This window comes from Perognathus longimembris, chromosome 11 (assembly GCF_023159225.1).
Source record: "Perognathus longimembris pacificus isolate PPM17 chromosome 11, ASM2315922v1, whole genome shotgun sequence".
In the NCBI taxonomy this organism is placed as follows: Eukaryota; Metazoa; Chordata; class Mammalia; order Rodentia; family Heteromyidae; genus Perognathus; species Perognathus longimembris.
The window spans coordinates 68,434,863-68,451,719 of record NC_063171.1 but is presented as its reverse complement, the minus strand read 5'-3'; the positions used below and the strand labels follow the sequence as shown (position 1 = coordinate 68,451,719).

Below are 16,857 nucleotides of genomic sequence, written 5' to 3'. Positions count from 1 at the left end.
GCTCACTCCGCCCGCTCAGCACCCAGAGCCCACACGCCAGCCTCGGCCTCGGGGGTGGGGTGCCAGGTGCGAGGGCACGGGGCTGCTGGCTCCTCCCGGCAGCTCCTCGGAGGGGCTGGGTGGACAGGGGAGCCTGGCCCGGCCCGGGGGGGCTGGGTGGACAGGGGAGCCCGGCCCGGGGGGGCTGGGTGGACAGGGGAGCCCGGCCCGGGGGGGCTGGGTGGACAGGGGAGCCCGGCCCGGCCCGGAGGGGCTGGGTGGACAGGGGAGCCCGGCCCGGGGGGGCTGGGTGGACAGGGGAGCCCGGCCCGGGGGGGCTGGGTGGACAGGGGAGCCCGGCCCGGGGGGGCTGGGTGGACAGGGGAGCCTGGCCCGGGGGGGCTGGGTGGACAGGGGAGCCGCGCTGCCGCTCTGAAGACAGAAGGCGTCTGTAAGGCGAGGGCGTGTCCCGTGGCGGTGAGGGGCAGCGGGCAGAGGGGCCTCAGTCCTTCTTGCCCCCCGGGGCCGGGACTCTGGTGAGGAGCTTTCCCGGGCTACAGGGGGCCAGCGTGGCCACGGCGGGGGACTCCAGCTTCACTCTGTCCAGGAGGGTCTTCTTCACAGCGGCTGGAGAGATCTTCTCTTGGTCCGCCATAGACTGCAGCTCTCTGCAGAGGAGAGCCCGAGGGGTTAAGAAAAGGCAAGGAGCCTCAGAGCCAGAGCTGCTGTCTTCCCTGGCCGCCGCGCAGCACCGGACTCAACCTTACACCACCAAAAGTTAGGATCCCAAACCAAACCCCAACGCTTTTTTTTTGTGCCTGTCCCGTGCCTTGAACTCCAGGCCTAGGCTCTGTCCCTAAACTCCTTTTGCTCAAGGCTAGTGCTCTGCCATTTTAGCCACAACGCCGCTTCCAGCTTTTTCTGTAATTAACTAGAGATAAGAGTCTCACCGACTTTCCTGCCCAGGCTGGCTTCAAACTGCAACCCTCAGATCGCAGCCTCCTGAGTAGCTAGGATGACAGGCGTGGGTCCCTGGCACCCAGGTCCTCAAAACTTCCTAAAAGCCCTGTAAACTAAAGTAAGGGGTGAGCCCTGTGAGTAAAGTAGGGGTTTGGCTTCTTTCTCTCGTGAGCGAGACAGAGCTCCAGTGTCCCTGCAATTACATGGGGGGGGGGGGGGGGGGAAACCACAGACTTGCAATTGGAAATGAAAGTGAATCCTGTCTCCAACACTCGCAGTGTGAACTCGAACTCCCCCACCTATAAATCAAGGTTAGTCCCAGCTCTCAGACCTTTAGCTAAACAAAGTCTGGTTGTACATCAACAGAGAAGAGACAACAGCCCTGCTGCTGAGACCTGACACAGCAGAGCCACAGGGTGCTGCCAGCCCCGCCCCCCGAGCTGGGAGTGGGGGGCCTGGGCCGGACAGTGAGGCACACACCGTGTCCGGATACAAGACGCCTCGACCGCGTTGATGAGCAGAGAGCGGAAGCCCCCGCTCTCCAGAAAGTGCAGGGCATGGATGGTGGCCCCCCCCCGGGGAGCAGACGTTGTCCTTGAGCTGGCCCGGGTGGTCCTCCGAGTCCAGCAGCATCTTGGCAGCACCCTGAGGACAAGGAGGACCGTGAGGCGGGAGGGGACAGCCAGCTCCACGACCCACGCAAGGCCCCCCCACGACCCACTCAAGGCCCCCCACGACCCACGCAAGGCTCCCCCCCCACGACACACCCTGAGCCCAAACGTGCAGGAAGGAGACACTGACCAGCAAGGCCTGGGCCCCGAGTCGGATGGCCAGGCGCCTCGGCAGACCCATCTTCACCCCGCCATCGGCCAGCGCGTCCAGGGCCATGAACGCCTGTGGAGACACTCACTGAGCCGAGCGGCGGGGGCTCGAGGCCCTCCCCCGGGTCAGCTTCCTCCGCCCGCAAGCCCGTCCTGCTGCCTAGGTTCCCAAGGTCTGGTGGGCGGGTCGGGGGGGCTCACATAGGCCGGTCCACTGCCGCTGAGCCCAGTGATGGCGTCGATCAGGTCCTCCTCCACCTCTGTGCAGAAGCCCACGCTGCTCATGAGCTGCTCCAGGAGCTGCCCGTCCTCCACCAGGGCGTGCGTGCCGGTGGCGTACACGGTGGCGCCCTCGCGCACCACCACAGGCGTGTTGGTCATACAGCGGATCACTTTGGGGACTGGCTGGAAGGCCATGAGCTTCTGGAGCAGGACAGAGGGCCCCGTGACCGGCCGGGCACACACGGCTGCCCACCCTTCCCGCCTGCCGCCACTCCTGGGCCGCCCACGAGGGCAGGGCTGGGCACCTTCTCCACAGAGCTGATGGTGACACCGGCAGCACAGGAGACCACAATGTGCCTGGGCTGCACGTCAGCCCCAATCTCATCCAAGATGAAGGGGATGATGTGCGGCTTCACCGCCAGGAACAGGACGTCGCTGTGCCTCACCGTCTCCTTGTTGCTCCGAGTCAGGTTCACGCCCATCTTCTGTAGGCACAGACAGTGGGGCTGACCCTGCCCAGCCCAGCCTGCCAGCTACAGCTGGGAATTCTGCACCCAGGGACCGGGCCCCCATCCCTCCCTCCCCAGCAGACACGAGGCCTTCCCATTTCGCTACTGGGAATGGGAGGACAGGAGTGCCCCCCCACCCCCCACACACGTCTGGGGGAGCCAGGAAGTGGCTGTGCCCGCCATTCTTCTGGCACCTACGGCATCCCCTGCCAAGGGAGACCCCAATAAGGGAAAGCAGCAGAGTCAAAGGGAAGGGTGACATACTGGTACCCAGAGGCTGGATGCAGAGCCTCCTCAGACTCCGTTCCACCCCCAGCCACTGTTCACCGAGCTCCATGTGGCAGCTCGCAGGCTGGGACGCCCGGCCACCTGGGACTCCGAGCAAAGATTCTGGGACCCTCCCCGCCAGGACCCTCCCCGCACCGACCTGCCCGTCGCCAGGGCCCTCCCCGCACCGACCGGCATGCCCGTCGCCAGGACCCTCCCCGCACCGACCGGCATGCCCGTCGCCAGGACCCTCCCCGCACCGACCTGCCGTCGCCAGGGCCCTCCAGGGCCCCCTCTGAGTGGGGCCCCGCCCTCTCCCCCGCCCTCCTCCCCGCCCTCCTCCCCGCCCTCTCCCACCCCCACCCCACCCCCCGCCTACCCTGAGCGCAGACACGGTGGGCAGGTCCATCTCGGGGAGCTGGCCATTATTTTGTGGGCGGACAAGATGCCTAGGGAGACAGCGCCGGCGAGGGTCAGGCCCGGGGCCCGCCGCGGCTCTGCCCGCGGCCCCGCGCGCCCGCCCCGGGCCTCGGCCCGCAGCGGCCCCGCCGCGGTCGCCACGCCCCCGGGGTGGCGGACGGGGGGCGCGCCGGGGTCCCGTCCGCGGGCGCCCCTCGCCCGCTCTCAGGCTGCCCGCCCCCCGCCGCCCCGCGCTCACCCGCGGCGGTGAAGCCCCGCGCCAGCGCACACGCCAGCTGGCCCGCGCCGATGAAGCCCACGCTCATGGCGGCCGGCTCCGGTCTCCCGCGGCCCCCAGCCCGCGCCCTCGCGGCGGAAAGCCGGGGCCGCCCGGGCGCCCGTGGCCACGTGACCCCGCGAGCCAATCGGCGGCGGGAGCCGCTCCGGGCTGGCCAATCCGCGGCCAGGCCGCCGCCGGGCGCCCGCCTCCCGCGCGCCCGCGATGCCCGCGTGGCGCGCCCCCCCCCCCGCGGGGCAGGGGCTTCCGGTGGCGCCGCCGCCCGGACGCGGAGCGCGGGGGCCGGCTGCCCTCGCGGGCGGGGTCGGCGGGGTCGGCGCTCGGCCCCCGCGGGGAGCGGAGGGGCGGCCGCGGCGTGTGGCGGGGAGCGGGGCCCGGCCCGGGGGGGGGGGCGGGGGAGGCGCGTCCCCGGGGCCCGGGCCTCCTCCTCGGGGTCCGCCGTCGGGGCGGAGAGCGAGCACGGAGCCCTCTGCGGTTCGGAAGGCAGGGCGAGCCCCGCCAGCGGGCTCTGCCGGCACACGCGGGCCGATGTGCGGCGGGGCGCCCCGGGGGGCTGCGGGCCTGGCGGGCCTCGGGGCCTCGGGCCTGCCGGTCCCCCCCCGCGTTCGCCCCACCGGTACACACTTTCCCCGGCACGGGAAACAAACGACGCGGTCCTGGGTGAGGTCCGGGCAGCCCTGGGATCTCCTGCTAGCCTTGTCACCAGCGTCTCCCGCGCCTGGAAACGGGCGGCTTGAGCGGGAGCCCAGCGACCGTCGTTCCGTTAGCGGGTGGATGTCCCCGCCCCGCTCCATCACTTTCCCAAGCCTGACGTCTGGGCTTCCTGACGCATTCAGGGGATAGCTGCCGAACCAGATTCTGTCAGCAAACTTGTGAAGGAAATGGGTAGACGTCCAGTTTAAAATGTTTTTGTTTTATTTTCGTGCCGGTCCTGAGGCTTGAACTCAGGACCCAGGTGCTGTCCCTGAGCTTTGCTCCAGGCTACTGCTCTACCCACGGAGCCACCGCTCGACTTCCAGCTTTTGCGTAGTTATTTGGAGATAACAGTCTCAAGGGCTTTCCTGCCCAGGCTAGCTTTGAACTCCGATCCCCAGATCTGAGCCTGCTGGGATTACAGGTGTGAGCCACCAGCACAAGGCAGCGCTGCACATTTTCTTTATTCATCCCAGGATGGACTCCTAGGCTCATTCTTCCCTATTGGTTCTGAGCTTTAAGGGCGCTTTGTATTTAGTGGCACTGTGACAACATGGCCTAGTGGTTAAAGGCATAGGCTCTGATACCAGAGACCTGACAGCCCTTGGGCCTGAGGGAAGGGGGTGGGCATCTGATCTAGAGCCCTGGGAAATGGCTGGAGGAACTCCGGAAGGAGTGCTTGCTGGCTAGAGCTGGGTGATACTGCATCTTCCTGATAGTCTCAGCTGAGCCTTCACCAGGCCTGGCAGAGATGTCCCACAGTGAGGAAGACAGGCACCAGCCCTTCTTCAGCTTCTTACTGCCCTCTGCTCCCATGAGAAGCTCAGACTCCCCAGGTGCCCTCAGCACTGAGCTCCATTCTTTCCCTGGCTGGGGTCTTTCAGCTTCAGATCCTGTCGGCAGTGCAAGAGGTGGGGTGTGGAGGACACTAGTGCCTCCCTCCTGTGGGCCTTTACACACACACATTCCTTCTTGCTGCCTCGGTGTCCCCTGCTTCAGCTCCCAGGAGGGGTGGTGACTCTACTGCTGGCTGGCTCCCAGCTGGGGCAGGCCATGTAACTGAGGGAGCAGGAGATGACTTGCTCCCTAGAGTGGGAGCTGCCGACAAGAGACTGGTAGTGGGCTAGGGTGTGGCTCAGTGGTAGAACCCAGGCTCAACATACCCAACCCCGCCCCCCAGGGTAGGGGGGAGGAGTCCCATCACTGCCACTGCCAAAGGGGAAAAAAAGAAAGAGCTGGGCACCAATGGCTCGAGCCGGTAATCCTAGCTACTCAGGAGGCTGAGATCTGAGGATCATGATTCAAAGCCAGCTTGGGCAGGAAAGGCAGGGAGATTCTTATCTCCAGTAAACCACTATAAAACAGGAAGTGGCACTGTGGCTTAAGTGGTAGAGTGCTAGCCTTGAGCCGAAGAGCTGAAGGACAGTGCCCAGGGCCAGAGTTCAAGCTCCATAACCAACAAAAAAGGGGGGGGGGGGAATGTAGAAAATTAGTACTTCCTAGGGTTCTTGTAGGTTCTGGGAGGTCAAACCTAGGATCTGGCCTGTGCTGGCCACAGCCACACCCCAGCTCTGGGCTTTCTGAGATGAGATTTCATGCTAGCCCAGGCTGGCCTTCAAATGGCCAGAGGTTTAGAGTATACATAGAAAGCATGGTTCTTTCTGTGGTACTTTGAGATCTTTTTTTAAATCTCCAAAGGCTAGTGCATGTATGCACAGTTTTTCTGTGTGTGTGTATGAGAGAGAGATAGACAAAGGTCTGAGCCCAGGACTTCCCAGATACTAGGCTGGCACTGAGCCACACTTCCAGCCCACGTATTCACAGCTATATTGTCTGTTTCAATGGCAGGTAGTTCCACTTCATCCTTTGAAGGCCTTGCTGACTGCGAGGACTAATTTCCTGGGGGTTGTGGCCCCTTGCTGTGACTCCCAGGCTGATTATGTCTGAGCACCATTAAGTCCCTTTGGGTCAAAGTGATGGTTGTGTTTTTTTGTTTTGTTTGTGCCAGTACCAGGGCTTGAACTCAGGACCTCAGGCTCTCCCTTTGATTTTTCGATCAAAGCTGATGCTCACCACTTAAACCACAGCTCCACTTCCAGAATTTGCTGCTTAATTTCAGAGAAGAGTCTCATGGATTTTTCTGCCGGGTAGGGCTCACGTTGATCCTCAAGCCTCAGATTCTAGCCTCCCGAGAAACTAGGATAACAGGCGCAAACTACCGTGATCCAGCTTGCTCGGTTCTCCAGACAGCCTTGCTATGCTGCTGGGGCTGGTCCTGTGCTCGGTCCTCCTGCCTCAGCCTCGGGAACAGCTGGGTCTGCAGATGCAGCAGGCCACCATGCCTGGCTTCTGAAGTGATGGGTGAGAGGGAGAGAAGCTGTCACCCTCACCAGCCACTTGGGACCCCCACCCCCGGGGGACCCCAGCCTGTCACCACATCCTGCAATGGCCCTGTCTTTCCCGTATCTGGCTCCTTTCTCGTGGTGCCGGCAATATCCCAACAGACAAGCAACCTGGCTGCCAGGACTGCTCTCCCTCAGTCCTCCACCCTGACTCTGCCATCCACCACTCAAGCCCTCAGTCTTACACTGCTCTTTCCCTCCTCCCTCCCCTCAGACCTGTGCTCTTAGCCTCTGGTCTTCCTACGGCCCTCCTCCTGGCTTATCTCTAAATAGCAGATACTTGTGGGTAGAGTACTGAGCTGCCTTGGGCTAGGCAGAGGGCGAGTCCTTGCACCCCCTCTTCTCCCTGAACTAGGAACTTGTTAGCGAACCATAGTTTGCCTTTTATTATTATTATTATTGCACAGATAATCCATATTTATTATTTTTCAAAAACAGAAATTTTAGGTCAAATGGGAAATCTTCCTGTATTCCCCAGTGTTGGGGTAAAGCCAGGGCCTCTCATGTGTTAGGCAGAAGCTACACAGCGCACAAACTTGGTCTTTAATCTCAGCATTTGCCCAGGTCCAATAGGACCCCGTGTAGAATAACTAGGTTTTTCCTAAGGCTCCTCTTACACATGTTTCTCCCCCCCCCCCATCTTTTTTTTGTGCTGATCTAGGGGCTTGAACTCGGGCCCTGGGCACTAGCCCGGAGCTCTTTTGCTCAAGGCCAGTGCTCTTCCACTTGAGTCACTGCATCACTTGCCCCTTTTTCTGTGATTAATTTGAGTTAAGAGTCTCATAGACTTCCCTGCCCTGCTGGTGTCAAACTGCAATCCTCAGATCTCAGTCTCTGGAGTACCTAAGATTACAGTCATGAGCCACCAGCTTTTTTTCTTTTTTCTTTTTTTTTTGCCAGTCCTGGGCCTTGGACTCAGGGCCTGAGCACTGTCCCTGGCTTCTTTTTTGCTCAAGGCTAGCACTCTGCCACTTGAGCCACAGCGCCACTTCTGGCCATTTTCTGTATATGTGGTGCTGGGGAATCGAACCCAGGGCCTCATGTAAATGAGGCAGGCACTCTTGCCACTAGGCCATATCCCCAGCCCCGCTTTTTTTCTTTTTGATGAAAAAAAACTCAGTAAATTCCAAGTTTAAAAGAAAATTCCATTTAGTTGTTGAATAACCTTTCCTTCTGATACAAATAAAAGTGTAGCAACAGTCTAGGCAAAATCAAGAAGAAAAAAAAAAAAACCTCTCACCTTTGGAGGTTTTGACCTTCTCACATAAATTTTCTTTTCTTTTTTGCCCATCCTGGGGCTTGAACTCAGGCAACAGGCACTGTTGCTCAAGGCTGGTGCCATACTGCCGCTTCCAGCTTTTTCTGAGTACTTTATTGGAGATAAGAGCCTCATGGACTTTTCTGCCCTGGCTGACTCCTGTGATCCTCAGATATTAGCCTCCTGAATAGCTAGGATTACATTACCTAGGGTTACTGGATGGGCTTGCAATGTGGCTTAGAGGCAGAGTGCTTGCCTAGCATGCATGAAACCCTGGGTTCGATTCCTCAGTACTGCATAAACAGAAAAAGCCAGTAGCTCAAGTGGTAGAGTGCTAGCCTTGAGCTAAAGAAGCTCAGGTACAGTGCCCAGACCCTGAGTTCAAGCCCCAGGACTGGCAAAAGAATAAAAAGATAAAAAGTGGGGCTGGGAATATGACCTAGTGGCAAGAGTGCTTGCCTTGTATACATGAGGCCCTGGGTTCAATTCCTCAGCACCACATACACAGAAAAGCCAGAAGTGGAGCTGTGGCTCAAGTGGTAGAGTGCCAGTCTTGAGCACAAAAGACAAGTGAGAGTTTGAGTTCAGTATTGGTATAAAAAATAAGAAAGGAAAACACCTCCCTCTGGGGCACCCCTTCTCTCCCGTGTCCTCTCCCGCCGTTGCTTTCGGAAGGGGAGCCCCTCGATCCTCCCTATCGTGCCCTCCCTCCTCCTCTACGCGGAAGACCGTAAATCAAATTCAGAGGCACAGTGAAACTTCACTTTTATTTTGTTTCTTCCGATTATTGACCCGCAGTTTCCTTTGCTAAGTACAAAAAACGGTGATGGATAAACGCACACGGCTGCGGGTGATGAGTGCTGTGGGGGTGGGGGTCTGGGGTGTGCGGGGACCCGGCGGGCCCTGAGCTGCAGCCCGCTCCCTAGAGGGACCCGGCCCCTCCTCTGCGCACAACGGGAGCCTCCCTGTGTGTGAAGGGCCAGGGGCGCGTCACTGTTCATCCACGGGTGTCCTCCCGGCCCGTGGAGGTCGGGGCTTGGGGGGGGGGGTGTGGGGGCGCCGGGGAGGGAGCCGGCAGGGGGGGTGTGGGGGCGCCGGGGACGGAGCCGGCAGGGGGGGGGGTGGAGGCGCCGGGGATGGAGCCGGCAGGGGGGTGTGGGGGCGCCGGGGATGGAGCCGGCAGGGGGGTGTGGGGGCGCCGGGGATGGAGCCGGCAGGGGGGTGTGGGGGCGCCGGGGATGGAGCCGGCAGGGGGGTGTGGGGGCGCCGGGGAGGGAGCCGGCAGGGGGGTGTGGGGGCGCCGGGGAGGGAGCCGGCAGGGGGGTGTGGGGGCGCCGGGGAGGGAGCCGGCAGGGGGGGTGTGGGGGCGCCGGGGATGGAGCCGGCAGGGGGGTGTGGGGGCGCCGGGGAGGGAGCCGGCAGGGGGGTGTGGGGGCGCCGGGGATGGAGCCGGCAGGGGGGTGTGGGGGCGCCGGGGAGGGAGCCGGCAGGGGGGTGTGGGGGCGCCGGGGAGGGAGCCGGCAGGGGGGTGTGGGGGCGCCGGGGATGGAGCCGGCAGGGGGGTGTGGGGGCGCCGGGGAGGGAGCCGGCAGGGGGGTGTGGGGGCGCCGGGGACGGAGCCGGCAGCCGGTTCCCGGCCCCGCGTGCCGTCTGCTCTAGGGAGAGGCTGCAGCCGGCCCGGGGGCGGGCTCGTCCAGGGGGAGGCCGGAGGGGCCGCCCGCCTCATTTCCTCACGTAAGTGCTTCGGTGGCGGTGGACCGGGAGGACGGGGCGGGGCCGCAGGCCGCGGCGAGGTGGGGGCACTGGCTTGGGATGGGGGTGACTGCCTAAGGGAAACTGAGGCCCGCCGGCGGCCGGCGGGGCAGTCAGAGGCCTGGGGCGCCGCCCCGCGCCGGGCCTAGGGCTGCAGGCGGCGGGGCACCGGCGCCCCGTCGGAGGCGCAGCCGCACCTCTGCACCCGCAGGCCGGGCAGGCTCACCACCTGGGGCCGGGCGCGGCCGCCCTCGCGGGCGCTGACGATCACGGGCAGGGCGGCCGTCTCGGAGGCCACGCACTGCCGAGGGCCCAGGAACGGCCACCGCAGGGCCAGGGGCTCCGGGGGCTGCCGGCAGCGCCCCACGCACTCGTACACCAGCAGCCCCGGCGGCTCCAGGACCCAGTTCTCGGCCCACCGCAGCCCCTGCAGGTCCAGGTAGGTCTCGCGGCGGCAGCACCGGGCGCCCTCGGCCTCGCGCGCCTCCGCCTCGGGCTGGCAATTGCCTTGCGCTCTGCGGGGCGAGGGCGGGGGGGGCGGGGGTCAGCGGGGGGCGGAGCTGAGCCCCGCCCCCGTGCGCCCCCCCTGGAGCCCCGCCCCCGTGCGCCCCCCCTGGAGCCCCGCCCCCCCGGCCCCCCCCCCCCCCCCGTCCTACCCGTAGTCCCTGAGGTCCAGCGTGTGCAGCTCCAGCTGCGGCGCGGCCTGCGCGGCCCCCGCCGGGCCCGGCGCCCCGAAGCGGACCAGGCGGTGCGCGCCCGCGGCCCCGGGGCCCAGCGGCTCCCGGCGCACCGACACCTGCAGCAGCAGCGGCGGCCGGGGCCGGCTCAGCTGCTGCCAGAAGGTCACGGCCTCCGTCACGTCGAAGGCCTTCCAGCCGCTGTCGTGGACGGACACCAGCCTGCGGGGGCGGGGGGGGCGCGGTGAGGGCGGGGGGCGGCGCGGTGAGGGCGGGGGGCGGGGGGGGCGCGGTGAGGGCGGGGGGCGGGGGGCCGGGGGGGGCGGGAGTGGGGGGGCCCGGGGAGGGGCGGGGGGCGGGGGGCCCGGGGGAGGCGGGAGTGGGGGGGCCCGGGAGGGGCGGGCGTGGGGGGGCCCGGGGGGGGGCGGGAGTGGGGGGGGCCCGGGGGGGTCCCGGGAGTCCCGGGAGGAGGACGGGGCGCCCCTCCCTCCCCGCCCCCCCCGTCGGGCCGCAGCCCCCACCTGGAGTCGACGAGCCAGGTGCGATTGGAGCCGTCGTCGCGCACGCGCAGCCACTCCACCGAGACCTGCGCGCGGGCGCTGCGCTCCGGCCGGCGGCCCGCGGCCCGGGGCACCGGCTGCTGGAAGAGCCGCAGCACGGCCTGCACCAGCTCGCGGTGCGCCGGCAGCTGCTGCTCCAGGCCGAACGCCAGCACGAGCGAGGACGCCTCGGACACCAGGAGCCGGCCCGCCACCTCTGCGGACGGCGCGGGGGCTCAGCCGGGCTCCGCGCCCGCCGCGGGCGCCCCGCCAACCCGCCCGGCACCCCGGGACCCCCGCCGCCGCCCCGGGACCCCCCCGCCAACCCGCCCGCCCCGCCCGCACCCTCCCGCCCACCCTGCCAACCCGCCCGCCCGCACCCGCCCGGCACCCCGGGACCCCCGCCAACCCGACCCGCCCCGCCGGCCACCCCGGGACCCCCCGCCGCCCCGGGCGCGCCCCGCACCTCGGAAGTGCTGGCTGAACCGCTTCCCGCGCGAGCGGTCCCCGTGGCTCTGGCGCAGCAGGGCCACGTACTGCGCCCTCACCGGGGCCGGGATGGCCAGGCCCGCCACCTCCGCCCGGCCCAGCGCGGGCGCCCGGCGCAGCCCGAGCTGCTGCAGCAGGCTGCCCAGGACCTGCCGCTCCGTCAGCGCCGCCCCGGGGCTCGCCAGGAGCAGCCCCCGGAGCGCCCAGCAGAGCCACAGGGGCCACATGGCGCCGCCGCGGGGAGGGTCGGGGACCGGGTGGGTGCGCGGGGAGCGGGGCCCGCCGGCTTTATAGCGGGCCCGGGGCGGGGGCGGGGGCGGGGAGGGGGAGGGGGAGGGGAGGGGGCGGTCACACCCTCAGACCACCTGGGAGCTCCGCAGCCGGCCGGGCCCCCGCGGGGAGGGGGGCTGTCTGGAAGGACACACAGGGCCGTCTGCCTGGCAAGCAGCCTCCGGCGGCACTGCCTCCGCGCCTCTGGATTTCCCGGGCCCCATCCGGGCACCGACTGTGCGCTCCTCTACCAGCAGCGTAGGCCTCTCCGAGCCTCCTCCTGGGGTCTCCTCCGGGGGTAGGTGTGCTTGGAGAAGTGGCAGGGAAGAGTTCTGCCATCTGGGGCTGGGGAGTGGCTGGCAGGCCACACACACGAGTGCCTTTAGTGGCAAGAGCCTCCCTCCATCCCACTCTCCCCTGTCCCCCCCCCAGGGTCCCCTCCATCCCTCAGTGCTTGCCAATCTCCCCTGCCCTCCCCCAGGGTCCCCTCCATCCCTCAGTGCTTGCCAATCTCCCCTGCCCTCCCCCAGGGTCCCCTCCATCACTCAGTGCTTACCAGTCTCCCCTGCCCTCCCCCAGGGTCCCCTCCATCCCTCAGTGCTTGCCAATCTCCCCTGCTCCCCCCCACCAGGGTCCCCTCCATCCCTCAGTGCTTGCCAATCTCCCCTGCCCTCCCCCAGGGTCCCCTCCATCACTCAGTGCTTACCAGTCTCCCCTACCCCCCCCCCCCAGGGTCCACTGGTCCATCAGACACCACTCAGTATCCATCCGCCCTTGCCCTGCCCCGGCAGAGGAAGCTAGATGAGGTCAGGGGAGAAATCCGGCAGCCCAATCCCCAGAGAAGTGCCATCTGCACTGAGACCACGGGCAGAGGGAGGGCCCCTCAGGGGAGCCACGCTTCCTGAGAGGGTCCACCTCGAAGCCGGCTCCACCACCAGAACTTGCCTGGGTCGCTCTGACACAGAACACAGGGTGGGCGCATGGAGAGCCGAGGCCAGCGCTGCCCAGAGGCTTGTGCAGTCAGGGCCCCACGAGGTGGCAGCTCCAGGGCGTCATGCTCCAAACCAACTGCATCCAAATCGGGCCTGCCAGCCCCTCCCCAGCCCCAGAGCCGCCTCCGCGCAGCCGAAGGAGGGCGGCAAGGACAGGGTCTAGTTCGTGGGGTTGGTATAAGACTGAGTGAATACGACCAAGGTGTCTAGCCCAGTGCCTGAGCTTCGTAAGCACTCTAGAAGGATCTGTCAGCATTATCATCTATCTTAATTCTGCATTCTCAGGGCTGTGGCTTTCCTAAAACAAACAGGAACCAAAACAGCACACATGTCTTGAACACTCACCCCCACCGTTCCAAGCTGGGAACACAGATCCAACAGCCCGAAGTGGCTGGAATGGCCTCTAGTGCATCTTCCACAAGGAAGCCACCTGCCTAGGTGAGCAGTCCCTAGAGACCCCTCCAGGCTCTGGGACCTGAGGGTGGGCAGGAGGAAGCCCGCCTGACAGCCTCCATTCCTGGGGTCCCATAGGGATGGCAAAGGCACACAGGTTCATGGAGCATCAAGGGATCCCCCCTTGCAGAGTACAGCTTCCTTGGAAACAGGTGGGAAGGAAAAGCAGGCAGAGAAGCAGCTGGTCCAGGTTCTGAGTCTCTGATTCCCTGTCCTGGGTCAGCTGTCAAGAGTTCGGCCTTCCGCCCGTCTCTGCCTATGTATGAGCACGACCCAATCTTTGTGCCTTTTCCTTTCAACAACCCTAGCTCTGGCACTAACTCGCTGCCTGACCTTGGGCAGGGTCACCCCCCTGCCCTCAGAATTGGGGCACTCTGGCCTAATGGCGGTGGTTTCTCCAGTCATCTCTGCTGCCTTCCTAATGCATTCCAGACAGAGAGAACCTTCTCGTTCTTAAGGGCAGAATTTCCTCTGGATGAGCGTCAAACTTCCACCACATACATATTCATATAGACACTCATTTGGATGCAACCATTTGCACATGGTTTTACATATGCATATATACAGAGGGGTTTTAGTAGTAAGTGGGAGTAGGCTTAAAATTAAAAGAGACCTGGCACGGTTGGTTTACACCTGTAATCCTAGCTACTCAGGAGGCTGAGCTATGAGGATAGAGGTTCAAAGCCAACCCAGGCAGGAAAGGCCATGAGATTTTTTGTTTTCACTTCTTTATCGTCAAAGTGCTGTACAGAGGGGTTACAGTTTCATATATAAGGCAGTGCATACTTTTCTTATCCAACTTCTTACCTCCTCCCTCATCCCCCCTCCCCACCTCCCCCCTCTCCATTTCTCACCACTACCCCCGCCCCCATCATGAGACTCTTATCTCCAATTAACCACCAGAAAACTGGAAATGCGCTGCAGCTCCAAGTGGTAGAGCACTAACCTTGAGCACAGAGAGGCTCAGGGACTGAGCCCAGGCCCTGAGTTCAAGTCCCACAGGCACAGAGATATATATGCACACAGATATATGTAGTATATATAACTATGTGTATAAGACATATACACACACGTAGATTCATCTATACATTGTTGTCTTGATCTTGTTTGGGGGGGTTTGGTGAGTCATGGTCTTGTGTCTAGTGTCTTGTGCAGCCCAGGGGGCCTTGAACCTCAGTCTTCCTGCCTCCGCCTTCTGAGTGCTGGGATTACAGATGGACCACACTCCCTTGGCATTGTTAACTGTTCACAGTAGCCTGGAGAGGAGGTTGTCACTGTGTCCACTTTGTTGATAAATAAACCAAGACATAAAACTTGCATGGCTTGCCCAAGGTCAGGCAGCGAGTTAGTGCCAGAGCTAGGGTTGTCTAAAGGAAAAGGCACAAGGATTGGGTCGTGCTCATACATAGGCACAGACGGGCGGAAGGCCGAACTCCTGACAGCCGACCCAGGACAGGGAATCGGAGACTCAGAACCTGGACCAGCTGCTTCTCTGCCTGCTTTTCCTTCCCACCTGTTTCCAAGGAAGCTGTACTCTGCAAGGGGCAATTCAACGCTCTCCTTGGGGGCCGGGGTGCATGCAGCTCAGTGGTGGAGCACCACACACTGCAACACAAAACAAAACCTAATCCCATCCTGGAGCTCGCATCCCTGAGATGGAAGACCCCGGAAGCATCGTCCCCACCCCGCCCTGCATCCTGCTCAAGCAGGCCCTCTTGGTGACAAACGTGGCCTTCTTTGCAAGTGATTAGCAGGAAAGGATTTACTTGATGCAAACATTTGTGCCTCAAATCAGGCCAAAAGGTGCGGAGGCGCCACATTCACAGGCGACCTGGGACCCTGGGGCCTGGGAAGCTTTTCTGGCCCGTCTGCAAGGTTTTGCCACCCTTGACCCCTGTGGCTAGCCCAGCCTGGGTGGACCTGGTGCCAAGGCACTATCAGGGGACAGCAGGAACCAGCTGTCCCAGGCCCGCTGCCTCCCTGACTTGCAGATGCCCGGCGGATCCGCTAGATGGGAACCGGCTCTGTGCCAGCATTCCCAGACCGCCTGCTGTGCTTCCAGATCCGGACCCAGCCCCATCCGGAACCCGCTGGAGCCACGGGCCAGCGTCCAGCCTCCGGAGGGTCCTGGCATAGGGCTCCGAGGCCTGTGCTGTGTGGAGGTCTTGGTGGGCGGGGTTCACTGGAAGCCCACATAGGTGGCCCACAGTAGGTACCCGGAGGCCCCTTCCTCTTACGCGAAGCATCTGGGGGTGCTGCCCACAGGGAGCTTGCCTGTGAAGGACAGCCTCTTCCTCCTGCTTCCTCCAGGAAGCTCACCATCCAGGCCATTCTCCTGCCCTCGGGCTTCTGAAGGTGGCTTCCTCAACCTCAGACTACGTTTTGTCCGCAGCCTGTCTGGCCCTGTGAAACCAGCGGGCTTATCCATCACTCTAAGCACACTAGGCCAGGGTCAGGCCAAGCGGGGGCAATGAGGCATGAGACCAGACAGACAGACAGACAGAGGACAAATCCTTCAGACTCCTGCAGCTGGGCCCAGTTCCTGAATGTGGATTCCAGCAGCCCAAGCGCTCTGCTGGGACAATAAAGTAATTGGGCAATTAGCTATCAGCCACTAGAGTCAGGGATGTGGATTGGGTGACTTTTACAACAGACAGACGCCTCTTCCAGGGCAGCGCACCTTTGTCATGCGGAGGAGGGGCCCGGCCCTGGGCCTGCGCGTCTGCAGTCGGGTCTGACCCGGGGTCGGGCAGGCGTGAGAAGCAGCTCCTCTGTCTGGGTGGGAGGGAAAATGTTTGGAGAAGAGAAAAGAAAGTCAGGCCCTCTCTCCGTGCCCACTAGTGACAGATTTTATGACCCTGCGTTGTTGGGGTGGAGGTGTGTTCAAGTTTGTGAAGACTTTGTTTTCCTCCATGTCGTAGGTGCCCCAAGAGTAGCTGCCGGGGTGCTTTGCAGAAGGTACACGCGGCTCTGCCTGCTGACTGCTCGTCAGCTGGGACCCGGCCCGAGGCCCAGGTCTCCGTCCCAGGAAGCCGCGTCTCAGCCTGCTGGCCTGGCCTGGTCATAGCAGAGCCTCCACGGGCTGCCCCTGGGCCGGGGAACGGCCCTCCCTCTTTCCCTCAGCCCCCCACAACTTGCCCTCACCCCCCTGTTCCCTGCCCCCCTCTCCGGGCTAGCTGGGTTCTGTGGGGAAGCACCCCTGGAGTCACTTGGGGACACGGGGCCTAAAGACTCCCGGACGCCAGCGTAGGCCCGGGTTGGTCCTCTGCGGAGGTGTTTTGTGCCATCTTGTTTGTTCTTTTCCAGTAGGAATGGAACCCAGAGCTGTGTCTGCTAGAATTATCCCCACGCTCACACATAAACCTTCCTTCCTTTATTCTTCTTTTTTTCTTTTCTTTTCTTTTTTTCTTTTTTTGCCAGTCCTGGGGCTTGAACTCAGGGCCTAGGCACTGTCTTCGCTTCTTTTGCTCAAGGCTAGCTAGCAGTCCCACTTGAGCCACAGCACCACTTCCTCCTTTTTCTGTGTATGTGGTACTGAGGAATCGAACCCAGGGCTTCATGCATGCTAGGCAAGCACTCTACCACTAAGCCACCTTCCCAGTCCCAAATCTTTCCTTCATGAAAGTCTTTCCCTCATGTTCTGACCACGTCATTTCTCTCCTGACATCATGGAGAGATATGCCCGTCTCTGAATAGCCTACTCTTGAGCCACCCTGCAATCATGTTGAGCCCAGTGCCTGGCAAATAATCTCAGGGAGCATTGGAGGGAGCAGGGAAGACGGAGAAGAGGGGAAGAGGAAAAAGAGGAGGAGGAGATGGACAAGAAGATAACTTAGGGCCTGGGTGCTGTCCCTGAGCATTTTGCTCAAGGCCGGTG

At 63.2% G+C, this 16,857-nt stretch overlaps 2 protein-coding genes across 3 annotated transcripts; both read right to left on the bottom strand.

Annotated features, from left to right (window-relative positions):
• Positions 1-339: 339 nt before the first annotated feature.
• On the bottom strand, positions 340-3,542 carry Pycr2 (pyrroline-5-carboxylate reductase 2). Its single transcript, XM_048357778.1, is given in 9 exon segments — positions 340-647; positions 1,420-1,514; positions 1,516-1,584; positions 1,741-1,833; positions 1,962-2,183; positions 2,288-2,467; positions 3,138-3,175; positions 3,178-3,207; positions 3,417-3,542. Coding segments are annotated over 9 exon segments (960 nt in total). The 5' UTR covers positions 3,484-3,542; the 3' UTR covers positions 340-481.
• Positions 3,543-9,705: 6,163 nt separating this feature from the next.
• Positions 9,706-11,492, bottom strand: LOC125359704 (left-right determination factor 2-like). 2 transcript variants are annotated; one of them, XM_048357566.1, is made up of 5 exons: positions 11,243-11,492; positions 10,965-10,993; positions 10,759-10,874; positions 10,217-10,459; positions 9,706-10,075 (listed from the first exon to the last, which is right to left on the bottom strand). In XM_048357566.1, exons 1-5 carry the CDS (start codon positions 11,490-11,492, stop codon positions 9,706-9,708), a joined length of 1,008 nt encoding a protein of 335 aa, XP_048213523.1. The 2 variants fall into 2 exon arrangements, with proteins under 2 accessions (XP_048213523.1, XP_048213521.1); XM_048357564.1 differs by having other exon boundaries at positions 10,759-10,993.
• Between the last annotated feature and the right edge of the window lie 5,365 nt (positions 11,493-16,857).

Bases quoted from the DNA above. Each gene is read 5' to 3' on its own strand.
- LOC125359704 (XM_048357564.1), bottom strand. From the start codon at position 11,492: ATGTGGCCCCTGTGGCTCTGCTGGGCGCTCCGGGGGCTGCTCCTGGCG. The intron at 10,994-11,242 runs GTGCGGGGCGCG...CGCCGTCCGCAG, and splicing joins GTTCAGCCAGCACTTCCGAG to AGGTGGCGGGCCGGCTCCTG. The intron at 10,076-10,216 runs GTAGGACGGGGG...CTCGCCCCGCAG, and splicing joins CTGGACCTCAGGGACTACGG to AGCGCAAGGCAATTGCCAGC.